Here is a 17,500-nt window from a genome sequence, read left to right on the forward strand (position 1 = left end):
GCGATTAGCTTGTTGTTCCCGACACCACAGGGGAGTCTGCTGGCTCTGCAACGAGGGAAACGGGCCGCTGCAGGAACCAAGAGGTGGGGGGGGGGGCCAGAGGTCGAGCGGCTCGATTGTTGCTGAAAGTAAGCACCCCAAAAGAGAGGTGTGCAGTGGACAAGGGAGGAAGTTTGGCTCATGGAGAGGGCTTTGAGGTCTGCGTGGCTTCCTCTTTGTTTCAAGGCCACGATAACGCTTGCACAGTCAGATTACACCTCAGACTACAAACGAGAACATACCTTATGGCAGAATACTTCTGGTTAAATAGTAAAACATCTCTGTAGTTATTAGGCAATGGTGACTAGTCATGCCATTAAATCTTCAATTGATGTTTTTTCGGCTGGTTGTTTCTGTGTAACAGCGTTACTGTACAGACTGGCCTCGTTTGGTGGGAGCGGAGTTGCACTGGTCATGCAAAGTGGGCCTGTTTTGAATTCCATTTGAATCGTTATATCAGTGTTACAGCTTTGGATAGGCCGATGCCGTGATAGATCAAGCCCAACATCCTACGCACACAGAAACACACACATGTACAAGCACACATACACCGGTATGTGTGTCTGTGTGGTTTCTCTGAACATAAGGAAGCTGAGATCACAGGTGCTAAACACTGTTCTGAGTAATTTCTCAAGCAAACATACTGCATGTCAAAGCTTACAAGCTCACATGCACACATATCCCCACACACACACACACACATGACACTGAGTTATGTGGAGGTTGACACATCAGGTAGCACGGAGATGTTTTTGGGTATGCACACACACTGAGGAGCAGGGCAGGTTTTTTAAGGTTGGCATGTGCTGGGACTCATAACAAACTCACTTCCTCTGACTGACTGGCATTTCCTGTAAGCTGTTACTCATGTCTGTGCTATCTCATTGCCTCTAACTCCTTTATGACCAATATATTTTCCTCTCTTTCACACACAAACACACACACACACACACACACACACACAGTATATATATATTATATATATATATATATATATGAAAGAGGGAGAGAGTTGATCAGCCTCTTTCATACAGTTAGAAAAATATTAATGGTCACAATATCCATATTTTGCCATTTCCTTACTCTTTTTCTTGTGGTTCTTCTAAAACTTCCAAAAATGTGCTGACTCATTAAACAGGGCAGGAAGTGAACCAGCTGTGCAAGTTAACTCAGTTAGTCTTCTGAGATTTCAGAGTTCATCACATGTAACAGATTAGATGATTTGGTCAAACATAAGTCGGCCATTGTTGGCTTACCTAAACATGTTTGTAAATGTTCAAGCTACTGGGAGGTGCTTATTTTTGCTAAATTGCTTAACACTGAAAAGTAATTGGCTCTCTGATGGTATGAGACATGCTTTTCACACAGGCATGAAAACAGTGGGTGAGTGTGTTTACATAGAGGAGAAAAGCCCACCTCACACCATAATGGATTCTCGGGCCTAGGAATGAGACTGCAGCTGTCTTTTCTCCTCTCCTCCCATCATAATGCGCTCGCTCTCTATCCTCGGACCTCTATGTTCCTGCAAATGGCTCTCATGTTTTTCAGGTTGACTTCTCTCTTTAATATTCTACTTGAGTTTGGTTTACTTGTTCTATTCAAGTCCTCTGTGACCATAAACCTAATAGTTTTTCGACCATTGTTTGTAATCTGTGATTCCCTGAGGAACATATGTAAATATGCTATCATTCTAAATTGATTTGAATGGGCCACTCATGGAAATCTGACAGAAGGAACCTAGACGCCTGTGCCAACCAGATCCATTACAAACAAAAGCGCACGTGTTGCATAAAGAGAACACACTCTGGCGCTCTCTCCGTGATTTCCTTTTTCCACTCCACTCTTCCTCCCTCTATTCACTTACAAGGCCTTTCCCTCTTTCTCTCGGAGCCACGTCTCCGTTGTTGTTCAAGGAGCGCACTGCTACTCCAGTTTTCCCTCTACAGAAAGACCAACCCACGTCCTTCCCAGCTGTGTAGGTGGGGGACGCCGCCAAAAACGACTTTTCACTGGGAAGCGACTCTCCTCTCGCCCCAGCTGGGCAAGCATGTGGCACTATGCCACGTCTGCTTTCTCCAATGTCGTGCCCAACCTATTGGCTTTTTGAAGTAATTTCTGAAAAATAGAATCGCTATCGTCATCCAAGACCGCTACATATTTTCTACCGAAGGCTGGGGGGTTGTAAGTCCATTTTAATAATAAAAACATTTAGTAGGAAGCGCCTTTAAGAAGGTCAGTTTTGTGATCGGTATAGTGTAGCATTGAGGAAAAAGGGGGGAGGGGGTCAGAGAGAGAAAAGCTTCGTCTCCACCACATGTTCAGCTCTTTTGTCAACGACTAGCGATCGGCCTTTTCCACCGGTAGTTTGTCACCTTTGGTCCATGATTACTTAAAAAAGCCTTGGCAGCATCACCGATTTAACGCGCCATTGGCCGTACAATATTCACCATTCTCCGTTAAAAGAAAGCAAACTAAAACACCACAAGTCATACATTAAATGTCTCTGTACACAGCTATACACTAATAATAATACGATTGGATTATGAGTCGTTGAGCCCTGACTGCTCATTTCAGTGGTTTGATCTATCCACAGACTGAACATATTACCCGTGTTGATTTGAACAATGGAGCCGACAGGTAAACGGCTGTGGCTAAACAATGCCTTATTCCCTACTCAATTGCTACCGGATAGAAGACCATTTGCTCCCACCAAGTAAGCTACTCGACCACTCTTAAGTTGTTGTAGGATTCTTGGAATAGAATGTGGGTCAATGGGTATTTAAATTCACACGTCCACGTCCCGTTTACAATGTGAGAGAGCAACATTATTTTGACTGACGCGGATTGATTTAGCAATTATGTCATCAAACAGTACAGCTGTCACAGGTAGCCTATTGCGGCAGTTTCGTTGCGCTAAACAGAAATATGATAGCTTAAAATCGAAGCACGGTAGCCTAGGCAAGCGTGGGCTAGCCTACTCAAAGCATAACCTATTACTATCAACACGACAAGGCATGCCACATTGTTGCACATCAGAATACTGTATGGTAATGATCTGTCGGTTTATAATTTAATTTGATACCTGCTGGCCTTCCGCCACATCTTACCTCACAGTCGTAAAGATCCGTTAGTTGGTTAATAATCCATTCCTCCAGATTCAGTCTCTTCCTTAATTCTTTCCGGTCGTATTTCACGGTCACCCTTCCCTGCTTCCGAACTGGAATCTCGGGTACCTCCTCGGTACCAGAAGGCGTCTGGAAGTACACGCGGGGCTGTGGGCTTGATTCCGGGCTTGTTACCGCCGCCATAGTCCGTCAATGTCCTTTTGGGTGCTGTGGGTGCAAACTCGGAGGTGTTCTTTTCTTCCCCGTAACGGTGTGCTGGTCACCGTGGTTTAAAATACCGCTACAAATGTGCTATTGTTCGCGACATGCAAATTTGCATGGCATTGGGCAACTTTACACGTTTAGAATTACAGTTAAGGATATACGATACATGTGTAGAGTTGCGTTTTTAATAGATTATTTTACCAAGACAGCATAACAGAGTCCTTGCTTCAAATCGGTCTCTGATTTGAAGCTGAAAAGAAGCCTACCTCTTGCGTTTAGTTCAGTCAATTCAGCCGTTCCTCATGGGTTTGTATTCAGTTATAACTAAGGGGAGTTACACATTCAGTCGGCAAGGATTTCCGGTCAGAACAACTTCGAAAAAGTTCAAGATAAAGGCAACTTACTTTAACAATAAAGAGATATTAGTTTAAACCCCCGGTTAACGAGCCTTCTCTCTCCTGTCCGATCTGGTTTTGTCTTCCTCTTCCCCTCGTCTGCCTTCCTTCTTTGCCTCCCTTGCTGAATGCTGCAGTGCGAATACACCCCCTCCTCCCACAATATCTCTCTCTCTCTCTCTCCGTCTCTCTCCGTCTCTCTCTCTCTCTCTGGCAGTAAGTAGGCTCAAGGCACATATGTCCACACTCACTTCATAGCTTTCACACAACCTGGTTATTCAGACTTAATTGGACTTTTTTTTATGTTTTAGAAAATAATATTATCACAACTGTTAACATTGATGACAACTTTCCCTGGTTGCTTTTAGCTAAAAAAAAATTAAGCGGTACCCAGAAACCATTACATATTTTCCTACATCTTCATTTCAGATTCTGAACTACATGACTACACATGTGAGTATCAGTGGCATAGACTACAGGTGGATTGATGCAACAAAATACAACAGAAACCGTTGGACCCAAAAATCACTGAACACCCATAATGTGCTTAAAATGATTCACAACAACTAGCGTTTCCAGTTCTAAAGGTAGTAGCTCTCGATTTACCTCAGGGGTAAAGTATTAACGCTCAAAAAACTCCATGAACTTTTAACAGCTAAGAAATGCCAGCTGCAGGTCTTCAAGTGGAGTAGCAACATTCCTCTAGTCTAGGGCGACATGCCTATTGTGTGCTTCACAGCAGGGGACAGATTCCCTGGGGACAGAAGCCGAAACTTTTAATTAGTAGCATGCAAAGTGTGTTGAGGAGACACACTGGCAAAGCCTTGAGCCTCGTCTCTACAAACTAATAGAAGACCACAATACAGTAACCTCTAGATGTTGGTTGGACCAACTGGCTGCAGAGCCTTTACAACCCAGGCGACATTGCTCCGGAGGTGTGTGCATAACCCAGAAAGATACAAGGATAAATAATTTAGTGCACAGCGTCTAGATCTTACAGTCCAATAGGCCCAGACATGCTTAATTCAACACACTTTGAATGTGAACTGTACATAGACGCACACACATGCATAGACGCATGCATAATCACACATCTGGAATGTCCCATCTATCAAAATGAATTAAAACTGTCACGATATAATAATATTTGAATATTATGTAAAAAAGGTAGCTTGAGTCTCATCATTTTACAGATTACACAGATAACTGACATTTACATTTTGATCAAATTTGGCATGGAGACCTTTTTCAGCCAAACAAGGGACAGGGGTCATTGAAATGCTAGCATGTAATATTTAAGATATTGAGATGGCTGGGGAAAACGACATGCCAGACTATGTGTGCAGGTCACATGTGTATTCAGATGTGTGTATTAAATACAGTGTGTGACGCACGTGAGGTTCTCATGCGTCTTTGTTCCCATGGTCATAGACTGCATTACGTACTAACAGAGCATGGTTAGAATGCAGGGCTGAGGCTTTGTGTGTGAAAGTAGATTAACTGTATAGGACTGGTGTTATAGAGGTAGCAAAGGAGGAACTGTCAGTCTAAACATGTCTGCATTGGTTTCAGAATGACCTTGCATTACTTCTGCCAGCTCGATGGGAGACAGCAAACACTGTCTGATTTTTAGGATGAGGTTTACATAAGTCAGTGGGTGCATCTTTAGCTGCCAAATCTCTGCCAGAGACTTAATGGTTAGAAGGCAATAGAGAGAGTGAGTTGGGGACAGAGAAAATGTGTGTGTGTGTGTGTGTGTCTGTGTGTGTCTGTGTGTGTGTCTGTGTGTGTGTGTGTGTGTGTGTGTGTGTGTGTGTGTGTGTGTGTGTGTGTGTTTGTGTGTATGTGTGTGTATGTGTTTGTGTGTGTGTGTGTGTGTGTGTGTGTGTATGTGTGTGTATGTGTTTGTGTGTATGTGTATGTGTTTGTGTGAAAGAGGGAGAGGGTTCAAGAGGACAATCCTAAGCCTGAGACGAGTTTAACACACAAATCTGCTCCTTAATCTCCTCGCCCACAAACCCGTAGTTCACTCCATCAGCAACAGTCGCAGGCAACCAACTGGGAATCCAAGGGTTCAAAGGTCAACTTCTCACAGCCTCTGGGGTAATGACGGCTGGCATCCGTCCAGGCACATCATTACAATTTGTCCCTAAAATAAATACAAAAACATTCATTCTAAAAACAAAGCTTGGCAGCTTGTGTTGTTGTTGAGTGTCAGCCAGACATTTTCAAGTTGTTGCGATCACTTCTCGATGTCAATACTGCCACCTGGCTGATGTTACTGGTGACATTCACATACTTGTGGCTTGTGCTGAAGGGTCTGAAACCACAGAGGTAAAGAGCAAACCAAAAGAATTTAGATACTCATTACTCGTGGTAAACTATGAGTTTAACATTAAGCAAGGGAGAAGAGCTGGGATGCCAAGCCATTATGTTTAGTAGACAGAATCAAATGTCACACTGGGGACAGGAATGCCCCCAGCCACTGCTGAGAGTGGCCTCATGTGGAATGACAACAACAAGAGAGAGCGAGAGAGGGAGAGAGAGAGAGAGAGAGAGAGAGACTGAGGCGGAGAGGGAGATAGCAGAGGAATTGAGGGTGAAAATGACCTATATTTAGCACAGAACTCTTATTACTTCCAGATCTCTAATGACAATGATGCAGACAGAGAGATAAAGGGGGAGAGAGGGAGGGGGAGAGAGATGCTAATTGGGGAAGCCGGGGGAATTTGTGAGAAATTACATGATGAGTGGATTAGGAGCTAGGGATTAGGCTTGCTACAATTGACATATACACAGGGCCCACCTGAACAGGTGAGTGGGGCCGAATTACAAACAGGATTTCCATACAAACAACTGGAAGGGACATATCTCTGTGCTTAAACAATCGAATGCTGATGTAAAGCATCAGTACGTCATCATTACAGTATTGAACTCTACAACAATACGATTGTACTATGCCTGTTATATTGTTTTAATCATCTCTATATATCTCACACTATCAGTTCAGGTGCTGGTAAGGTACCAGTTGACCCTAGGTGACTGCTATCATGAATGGGACTCCAGCAAAGTGGGAAACTAACAACTGTCATAATATATGGTAACAGGTAGTATAGTATGTAGTACATGAGAGAAGCCGAAGTACAACCCGAATTCTGGAAAAGTTGGGACGTTTTTTAAATTTGAATAAAATGAAAACTAAATGACTTTCAAATCACATGAGCCAATATGTTATTCACAATAGATCATAGATAACATAACAAATGTTTAAATTGACAAATTTGACACTTTTATCCACTAAATGAGGTAATCCTGCTACAGGTCTCAAAAAAGTTGGGACGGGGGCAACAAATGGCTGAAAAAGCAAAAAAAAATGAAAAGATTCAGCTGGGAGAATATCTGGCGACTAATTAAGGTAATTGATATCAGGTCTGTAAAATGATGAGCTTTAAAAGGGATGTCTTAGAGAGGCCGAGTCTCTCAGAAGTAAAGCTGGGCAGAGGCTCTCCAATCTATGTAAGAGTGCGTAAAAAGATTGTTGAATACTTTAAAAACAATGTTCGTCAATGTCAAATTGCAAAGGCTTAGCAAATCTCATCATCTACAGTGCATAACATCATCAAAAGATTCAGAGAAACTGGAGAAATCACTGTGCGTAAGGGACAAGGCCAAAGACCTTTATTGGATGCCCGTGGTCTTCGGGCCCTCAGACGACACTGCATCACTCATCGGCATGATTGTGTCACTGACATTACTTAATGGGCCCAGGAATACTTCCAGAAACCACTGTCGGTAAACACAATCCGCCGTGCCATCTGCAAATGCCAACTAACGCTCTATCATACAAAAAGTAAGCCATATGTGAACATGGTCCAGAAGGGCCTTCTTGTTCTGTGGGCCAAGGCTCATTTAAAATTGACTATTTCAAAGTGGAATAGTGTTCTATGGTCCAACGAGTCCACATTTGACATTCTTGTTGGAAATTATGGACGCCGTGTCCTCCTGGCAAAAGAGGAGGGAGACCTTCCATCGTGTTATCAGCGTTCAGTTCAAAAGCCAGCACCTCTGATGGTATGGGGGTGCATAAGTGCAAACGGTATGGGCAGCTTGCATGTATTGTAAGGCACTATAAATGCTGAAAGGTATATAAAGGTTTAAGGGCAACATATGCTCCCCTCCAGACGACGTCTATATCAGGGAAGGCCTTGTGTAGTTCAGCAGGACAATGCAAAACCACATACTGCAGCTATTACAACAGCATGGCTTCATCCTGGAAGAGTCTGGGTGCTGAATTGGCCTGCATGCAGTCCAGATCTTTCACCTATTGAACATGTGGCACATCATTAATCGAAAAAAATACATTGAAACCTATAAGGCAAGAATGGGACCAAATTCCAACATCAAAGCTCCAGACACTCGTAACCTCGATGCCCGGACGTCTTCAAACTGTTTTAAAAAGAAGAGGAGATGTTACACCATGGTAAACATGCCCCCGTCCCAACTATTTTGAGACCTGTAGCAGGAATCAAATTTGAAATTAGCTAATTTTGTGCATAAAATTGTAAAATTTCTCTGTTTAAACATGTGTTATGTGATCTATGTTCTATTGTGAACAAAAATTGGCTCATGTGATTTGAAAGTCATTTAGTTTTCATTTTATTCAAATTTAAAAAACGTCCCAACTTTTCCGGAATTCGGGTGTAAATGGGGTAATGAAATGAGTGATTACAGTGGTGATCTATTATACATATCTTGTGTTTTTGTATTTAATTCGTAGCTGATTCATCAGATTTTTAAGCGAGTCATTGGACAACAAATCGAACTTCATGAAGTCATGATCAAGTTAGTTTAACATCCAGTCGGCTGAAATAACAACAGTTGGTAATGCTGTCTAATAACCACTAGAGGGAGGAAGTGGATAGTTCTTCCTATTAGACAAGGCACGCGTAGACAACACAAGGACGTCTGTGTTTTAACAATGAGGCTTTTGAAGCCTTTTCCCTCTTTGCCACCGGCCAACATTTTTGCTTTTTACGGAGTAACGTGATCACACACCCCGGCTACTGTTGACTGAGTCAGGACTCTTTCATTAATACAAGGAAGGAGAGAGTGAAAGAAACAATGCCTTAATTAAAAACAAGGACAGAGATCTGGACGAGGTAAACATGATCATGTAATTTTGTAAATCATTAAAGGAGGTAATGGGGTCATACGCGCTAGGGGCACAGCAGTTTGAAGTCACATTCATTCAGACTTGCTTGACCACCCCTAAAGACCCGAGGCAGTGAATTGATGTAACTTGGACGATTTTACAAATGAATAACTGGTGGAAAGGACAGAGAAAACGCAAGAGATAGCCTACCTGTGGGCCAGTCAAGTCTTACCAACTGATCTTTTGCAGCCCTCGCGATTGTCGCCTTTAAGTGGTCATTATTCTTCATCTATATTCTATTCTCTCACTCTCATCATTCAAGTGCCTGTCTTGACAGCCCCCCTCTGGTGTCCCATTCGTATGGCGCATGAAGCTCTAATGTAGGCTATTTTAAACCACAGCCAAGAGATACAATGAGAACAGTCATAGTGCCTACAGCTGTATCTCACAGGGTAGAAACAGGGAGAACATGATGCTTATCGAGGAGTGTTGAGGTGGTATGTCTGCATTTTTATATTTCACTGAACCTTGAACTGTGAATATCGTAAACTATAATAATGTAAACTTACACTAACAATTTTGTAATTTACAGAATATAAATCTGGTAGACCTATAATGTTAGGTTTGTCTTCAGTTGCGCAATGCATTCACAATCAGTTAAGGGTTATATTTTAAATCAAAGAACCATCTGAAAGCAGACTATTTGGCGTCTGAGGAAGACCATATCCAGGTGGTAGCGGTGGAGTGGGGCAGGGTGGAGCGGGGGTTAACCCATATCCACAGGTGTAGACAGCTCCGAAATTTCACAGGTCATTTTTTTCCCCCAGTGCCGCTGACGGAATTGTCAAGTGCACAAGGTCGCCCAGGAATGCAGCGCCCATTGAGAGACGGGTTTACGTGGCTTTCAGTCCTCACAGCTGCAGTGCTGACTGTTGAAAACAGACTCGTCGCACATTTGTTTATTAAACACACAACTGCTTTAAGATCAGTTACGCCTTTTATAATTGTGTTTCACCATGCCAATTTCACCTCAATGAACTACCAGAAAGTGTTTTTGCCACATAGGCAGAATAGATTGATTGAACATGTCAATACCTGTTGAAACACACATGACTACTGTAAGAGCTACATCATGTACAGTTGTCTTTTCTGACGGACGTTCTCGGAGCCTACTGCCAATTAGCTGACGGAACTTGGCCGAATTCCAGTGAACTAAAGTAAACTTTCAAATTAACAAACCAATGCAGATGATACAAAGGGGAAAAGTTATTTTTTTAATCCACTGTCATTAATTGTAACATTGTAGTGTTCGCCGAGTGGAACTCTTTCATGAGACAGCAACAATTTTGGTTCACTAAATTATAGGCCTATCCATAGCTAAATCTCTTAGAAATTCCGTATGTGATGTAAATCTAGTTCTGCACGTGTCATAGCCAATTTGACATTCTTTTAGGGTGGTGAAGTTGAAATCACCCCGCAAAACGTTGCTCCAAACTGGCCCTTTAAGAGAATTGCTCAAAATATTTGGCAATTTCTTTACCCTTGCGTTTTTTGGCGTGCTTAATCCCGCCATAGCCTATACTCATGCACGAGGAACACGCCTCTTAAAGAAGAATGGAATGACAACGTCTCAATGCCCGTCTGAAAGTAGACTAAAAAAAACACTCCCCCGACTGTTCGTTTTCCCTTCACTTCCTTACTCCCTCTCTCTCTCTCCTTCCCTGTCCTTCTCTCGCTCCCCCTCTCACTCGCTTATTTCTAGAAAACATGAAGGAAAAAGAAGAGAAGACTCTGGCGAGGACGAAAGTCAAGTGAAAGTTTCGAGAAGCCTTCGAAGGTGTGGAAAGAAGGACAACTTTTGGAGAGCGGATGGACGGGAGGAAGGAAAAGATCAATTCAGCTCTCTATGGCATGATAAACGGATAAACATAAACAGTGCATGGAATCATAAACTCCAATCAACTGCGCAGCGCCATTCGCCACTCGTCGCCCCTTGTGCCCTGGATGTGTGACTTTGAACTGAGTGATTTTGCAGGTTTTCTTCGCGCTGCTGAGTGTGGCCTGAACAGAAAACACAAAGCGTTAAGCAAGTTCGAACTCTCCCCGGAAAAACAATATTACATTCAAGGAGTGGGGTGCCGACCAGGGCAAGACGCCGAAGACAGAGGCGTTGCCACCCGTCGCTAGTGCAGAAATGGCTGGGGCGAAGCCGGGAGTTCACGCTTTGCAACTCAAACCGGTGTCTGTCCACGAAACACTGAAACGGGGAAGCAAATTTATCAAATGGGATGAGGTGAGTGGATTGTGTGGTGTTTTACGTCTATTAAGCAATACACCGAATTCCCGCAAACACCAAAACCAAACTTCTAGACTGTGTTTGATGTAATCGGATTTGTGATATGTGACACCAGGGCTATCATGTTAACAACTCGTAGTCATTTACCAGGGAATTGCAAACGACTGACACCAGAGGGTACGAACAAGCAACCAAGCGGTGTCTGATATCTATTGAATTCTTGTCCAGCAAGTTTTTCTTCCGATGAAATGTAGAGGACAGTTTTCTTCTAACCTTCTTTCCGCGTTGTTCGCTCTAAAATGTTGTTACTGTAAATGTTGTTACCGTATTGTTTTACAACGGCGTATATACACACTGAAGTGACTTAACCTTGTTGCGGAGTGTCAAACCCGGACGTTTCTGTTTTGCCAAAATCGTTGATATCGACAGATGAATTGTTTGGCTGGAAAGTCAACATAAACGAATGCATTGTTTTGGGGGGACGATCTCACTATTCGTACTTAAGAAGCGTATTCTTCCGCGTAGTTTCTCTCCTGGCAACGAGCTCTTGTGTGTGTGTGTGTGTGTGTGTGTGTGTGTGTGTGTGTGTGTGTGGGGGCGCGTGCGTGTGTGTGTGTGTGTGTGCGCGCCCATGCATATGCTTTCCAGTGTGTAGAAGCGTGTTGGAGAAGAAACCAAACGAGAATACCGCCTTTACCCAGTTCAGTTTCTGTAAAAAAAAAAAAAAACTTCCAGTCTTATTGTTTGATTGAAGGGCCTTAAGTTGACTCACATTAAACTAAAATAGGAGCCCTGGCTCTGGCCTCTTGCCCTACACTCCACCTAATGATAGCACCATTGTTGTATAAGTGGCCATTGGTGCCTTTGAGTCAAGTTGTGTGTGTGTGTGTGTGTGTGTGTGTGTGTGTGTGTGTGTGTGTGTGTGTGTGTGTGTGTGTGTTGATGTCAGCATTAGTCCATTAGTCACCCACCACAGTTTTATGGCAGGGTTGAAGTCAACCACATGCTTTTCGGTTCTATGCAGATTGTCTTTATGAAGGCCGGATTTGCCGATACTAAAAAGCAAGTAATACGGTTAAAATGATAATATACTTTTTGTTAAAATAGCTTGCCATGCATCTCACTAAATTATTAATGATAAATGCATCTCTGTTATAAAAAAAACGATCCTCCCCATGCTCCATATTTGTAAAGTGAGTGTCTGTGTGTCTGAGTGTGTGTGTGTGTGTGTGTGTGTGTGTGTGTGTGTGTGTGTGTGTGTGTGAGAGAGAGTGCTGTGTGCAGTGGGTGAGCTAGTGAGTGTAAACCCTGAATTGGCTTTAACTATATTAGTCAAATAGGCAGGATGGACAGACAGACAGATGTACAAACCCACACACAGACAAACACCAGGCCACACCATGCAAGCTGTCCTTGAGCTTAATGATTTTTGAGAACGGACATGCTGTTCCAGCACTGGTCACCCTCACTGTCTATCTGTCAACTGATTGCTAGCATTGCAACTGATCACAGCCACACTAGACCTCCCATGGCCCACAATGCAATTCTTTCCTCCCTCTCAGACCCCCCACTAGCTATATTTCACCTTTTTCGTATCCACTTGTCCATGTCTTTTAGTCAGGTGTTTATTAGTGCTTGTATTAAATTGACCCTTGGGATCAGCATTTTTCTGTGTAACAACAACTCCCCCTTCTTAACATTACAGTACAGTACTGTGGTTAGGATTTAGTTACAATGTTCTGGAACACACACACTTACTTGAGGGTCACTTTTTCATCCACTGCCCTGTGTCCTAAGGACCAACCACATTCTGTTCTGTGAACTGTGTAAGCAAATGCACTGGACAGTTGGCTCTCTCTTGAAGCACAAGGTCCTTGTTGGCGCTTTATGTCCTATTTGCTTTGCCGTAGCTTTACCTGGCAAATCTGTCAGCAGTGGCCCGTTTAGACCCGGCCAGTTAAGACAGAAGGAGCCTGACGATTGCTACGGTAACGGAGTGCTGAGCAAATCAGAACATGCTTCTGTGGCACATGAGTGAGTGAGTAAATGTGAGTGTGTGTGCATGGTGTGTGTGTGTGTCTGTGGGGGGGGGGTCGTGTTGGCTTGAGGTCATGTGTTGATATAGGTTTTGTTTCTGTTTCGTATGTTGTTACTGATGTTGGCTGTGTCTTACTTGGTCAAACACCCGTGTTGTCCAGAAAACAATCCGCTGATTGAGGAGGGGAAGATGCATATTTGTCTCCTGAGCTGTCAGGAATTTCTTTCTCTCTCTCTGTCTGTCTGTCTGTTTCTCTCTTTTTCACTCTATCTATGTTTTGCTCCTTCCATCTATCTATCTCATATGCTTTTCCTCTCTGAAGGGAATTCCCAGGAAGTTGTTGGGAGCTGTGATTAACTGTGCGAACCACTGTATAGAAACAACATGCCTCAGTCTCTCCATGGAGAAATGATAGGAGCTCGAGAGGAAGAGAAGAGATGTGGGTAGCAGTGGGAGAAAGTGGGGTGGAGGGCAGGAGGAGGGAGGAGGAGGAGGAGGAGGAGTGCATGTGTGTTTGAGAGAAACACATTCCTCTTCCAGAAACCAAATAAGGACATATCATTTGAGAAAGTGCTGAGAAGATTTGGTTAGGGACATTAAGAGTGTTTTTGAGAGAAAGCGAGAGAGAGAGACAAGAGGAGAGATTGAGCGTGTGTGAAAACAAAGAGGTGATAAACAACATGCAAGGAGGAGAGAGATCTGGTTTGCTTTCGTAGTCCCTCTCTTTGCCCCTCTTTCTCATCACTGCAGAAGAGTCTCCTCTACTCTGTTTCCTCTGCTACCCTTACTCTTCTCTCCTCTTCTCCTCTCCTCTCCTCGTCTTTCTACATCACCCACTGACCTATCTGCTTTTATTCTCTCTCTCTCTCTCTCTCACACACAAACACTCACACATAAACACACACAATCCCTCTCTGTCGGTTTGACTCTCCGATTCAGTGTTTGCTCAATTATCATGAAGACGTCATATCTAATTACTTGTTTGTTTTTGGCAGAGTAGTGCAAACAGTTGACATATCAGAACCCTCCAGCATACAAAGCCGTATGAATTGTTTAAACATCACAGATTTAAAAACTATCCTTTACATCCCATATTTGCTAAATGATCAGTATCAGACTGATCCTCATCTCTCCATTCTCTTTTTGTCCCCTTTGTCATCTTCTGTTCTGTAATGGGGTGACATCGTCTTCGAGGTCTATTATTCCTTCACCATAGAAAACAACTCTATAGTGTGTTGGTTAAGTGGTCGCCTGTCTAAACCCAATTTGACTGCAGTTATATGGATGGCCTACGCGTAATCTGCACTGAAAGAACAATGGCTGAACACTTGAGTAATGGCAACATAATAAACCAACAGTATTAGGTGGAACAAGAGGGTCAGTCTTACTATGGGGCAACGCTGTTGTATGGCTGTGAGAGCAAAGGTTATTTTCTCTGCTCCGCCTGTTGAAATGACAGGATGAAAGCATGTGACAATTACAGGCCTTACATTGGTGAGTGTGTGAGTCAGAGGTTGAGTGATGGGACGATACTGTGCGTAGGTGTTTGTTTTGACTTTTTGTGGTGTTTGTCCGTTGTAAACGCAGTGGTGCCTCGACTACCCAACAAGCATTGATAGTTCAAATGAGCTTTGCTGGTATTCCCGGCCCTGCCGGGCTTGTTAAAAACGTAAATGTTTTGCAATGCTTATGTTAGCTGATGATGTAAGTATTGTGTTTATGCCGTTTATGTGAATGAGTGTGTTATCTGTGTAAATGTATTTTAGTTTTTTTGTCAATTCATTATGAATCGTAATAATCTTGGTAATTGGAAAGCAACAGATTTTTAAGGAATGTACTACAGCTGGTGTGTGTGTGTGTGTACGCGCGGCCTGGTGTGGGTGTGTGTGCACGCACACACAAACACGGGTATGGACGTGTGCTTCTCTCCTTGAATGACTTCCTGTTCCAGCTTGTTGGCCCTTGTCCAGAGCCAAAACATTTCTCCCCACTCCTTCCTCACCCCACTGCCAACAACACACTTACAAACCCAGTTACGCACTCAATCTATTATCTCTCTCCCTCCCATCCTTTCGCTCTCTCTCTCTCTCCTTCCTTCTTTCCTTCTTTATCTACCTTCCATGTAAATTTAATTTAGGTGAATTTGATTAAAATTCCACCTTATTTGCTGTTTCTTTCCTCTTAGTGCTGCTGTCAGGGTGCTCTGCAATAACCTTGTTTTCCCTCTGGCTGTGTACCTCTGTGTATGTATACGTGTATGTAAATACGATTAGTATATATAGTATGCTATAGTCCCTGTGCAGTCTGTTTCGTTACAACAGAGAAAGAGAGAGGGAGAGAGAGGGATGGAGGGAGTGGGAGGGGAGGACCACATTGGGTGCCAAATGAAGATTGATCCCTTCATTTTAAAGTTCTCCTCCTCTCTCTCTCTCTCTCTTTCTCTTTCTCTTTCTCTTGTGTGGTCACCTTATATGCATGCCACTTGTTCGTTCCACTTACCTTTTCTCTCGTCTTTCTATTCATCCTTTCTTCTGGCTCATTCCTCCTTTTGTTCTTTTTTTAAGTCCTCTCTGCCATGTTCATGCTCAATTTATCTTCTTGATATTCTTTCTCCTCCTAGCCCCCTCTCTCTTTTGCTTTGCTCTTTCTCTGATTTTAACCTTTTCTCTTCACTCTCCCTCGCCCATACGGTTACGTCCAGCTGAGTGACCCTTGCAAACATCCTGTTGGACACAACAACATGCTCTTGGCTAACACACAAACACACAGACACATACTGTGATATAGCCGTAGTAGCTCAACCTGTTCTGCATAGTCCCTGTGAGAGAGCTCGCTCTAGAGGCCTTGTAGTGCCTCTGGCTGACAATGCGGAGCTCACTGCACAGACACGGATCCAAGTGTGTAGGAGCTCCACGGAGCTCAATGGCTGGACAGTGTGGTCCCACTGGCAGAGCTCTCTCTGCAGGCCCTGTGGAGCGTGCTGAATGTCGCTGGTGCAGTGCGATATGAGGAATGGGTGTGCCCTCCTCTCTAGCCAAAGCACGCACAGGGACTGTCTACACACTGCAAAGCTAACGCTAACAGCTTCACAAGCTCACGCTAACAGCTTCACAAGCAGGTGAGAAACAAGCAGTGAGGTCGGGAGAACAGGGAGGAAGTGAAAGAGGGGGAGAGAGACACTTCCTCATGTCTCACGGTGTCTGGGAACAGTCTTAGATTGGGGATGTTGAGCTGCCGAGACAGAATGCTCAGGTTATTACACACAAGGGGATCCAACTGTAAGGAGCGCTTTCTATCCTGCCACCACAAAATACTCCCAGGAAGCACAGCGGATTCGAAGAAGGATGATGACAATCTCTCAGTGTGGACAGCCTACATGGATAAAATGGGCCCCTCAGACCGTTTGGAGTCTTTTCTATCCCGAATAAAGATAAAATCATCTGCATTCCTCCCAGGAGGAACTTGAAATGAGGGACACACACACACACACACACACACACACACACACACACACACAATGAATGAAAAAATGACAAAAATGTGATCCTGTAGGAAGCTAAAGGCTGCAGCCCACAGCACATGTTCTCTCATACTCACTCTGGGAACATCCTTACACCGTCTGCTCTCCATCGGACAAAGCTCCTCCACCCCCTGGCTGACTGACTACCCACACAACCCAACAACACAGAGATACATTGGTGATCAACAAGTAAAATAAAAGGGCAATTTCATGAAATAGAATATACCGTAAGAAGGTTTGGGCATGCATAGGACTGCACCTTCCCCCATCTTATCTCGACTAGTTACCTTTATAAAGCTCCCTATGCTCTAATGTCCTAGACACGTGTTTCCTTCTTTTAACTATGAGGAAACGTTACCAAATTAAGTGTCATCTCAGCAGGTGAAGAAGAACATACTGAGCCGTGAAGCTTAGCCATGCCGGTTGCACCACAGTTATTCTTCCAGTGTCACCTTGGGTTTGCCCTTAATTGATTCATCTGAAAGTGCAGAGGTGTGTCTTTCTACTTTGTTTTGGTACAAATGAGTATATTAACCGATAATCTCTGGCAGGTCAAGTTGAAGAACTTGTAGCTGGATTTGGATCTGCGGAGCCTTCAGCCCCTGATCTCCAGACTGCAGTAGTTGCTGAGTTCCTTTGAAAGATGTTAGAATAAGGTTAGGTAGATGAATAGCTAGGTGGAGTGGGTGAGAAGAATAGAGAGAGAGAGAGAGAGAGAAAGAGAGGAAGAG

The 17,500-nt window shown here is 43.6% G+C and overlaps 2 protein-coding genes across 5 annotated transcripts in view; one reads left to right on the forward strand and one right to left on the reverse strand.

The window, feature by feature from the left end:
• ppp1r14bb (protein phosphatase 1, regulatory (inhibitor) subunit 14Bb) overlaps positions 1-3,878 on the reverse strand; it is a 21,336-nt gene extending 17,458 nt beyond the window's left edge. Inside the window, exons 1-3 of one of the 4 annotated variants that reach the window (XM_080838801.1) lie at positions 3,773-3,871; positions 3,635-3,692; positions 3,147-3,371 (exon numbers count right to left, since the gene is read on the reverse strand). In XM_080838801.1, the coding sequence (XP_080694927.1) occupies positions 3,147-3,347 (201 nt within the window). In that variant the 5' untranslated portion in view covers positions 3,348-3,371; positions 3,635-3,692; positions 3,773-3,871. Of the gene's footprint in view, positions 1-3,146 lie in introns of all 4 variants that reach the window. The other 3 variants (XM_080838802.1, XM_080838799.1, XM_080838800.1) reach the window with 3 other exon arrangements.
• Positions 3,879-10,795: 6,917 nt separating this feature from the next.
• Positions 10,796-17,500, forward strand: part of plcb3 (phospholipase C, beta 3 (phosphatidylinositol-specific)) — a 45,089-nt gene continuing 38,384 nt past the window's right edge. The window contains exon 1 of the mRNA XM_080839978.1: positions 10,796-11,208. Within this exon, the coding sequence (XP_080696104.1) occupies positions 11,110-11,208 (99 nt within the window). The 5' untranslated portion in view covers positions 10,796-11,109. The remainder of the gene's footprint in view (positions 11,209-17,500) is intronic.

The sequence above is a fragment of the Sprattus sprattus genome, assembly GCF_963457725.1.
Source record: "Sprattus sprattus genome assembly, chromosome: 5".
Classification (NCBI taxonomy): Eukaryota; Metazoa; Chordata; class Actinopteri; order Clupeiformes; family Clupeidae; genus Sprattus; species Sprattus sprattus.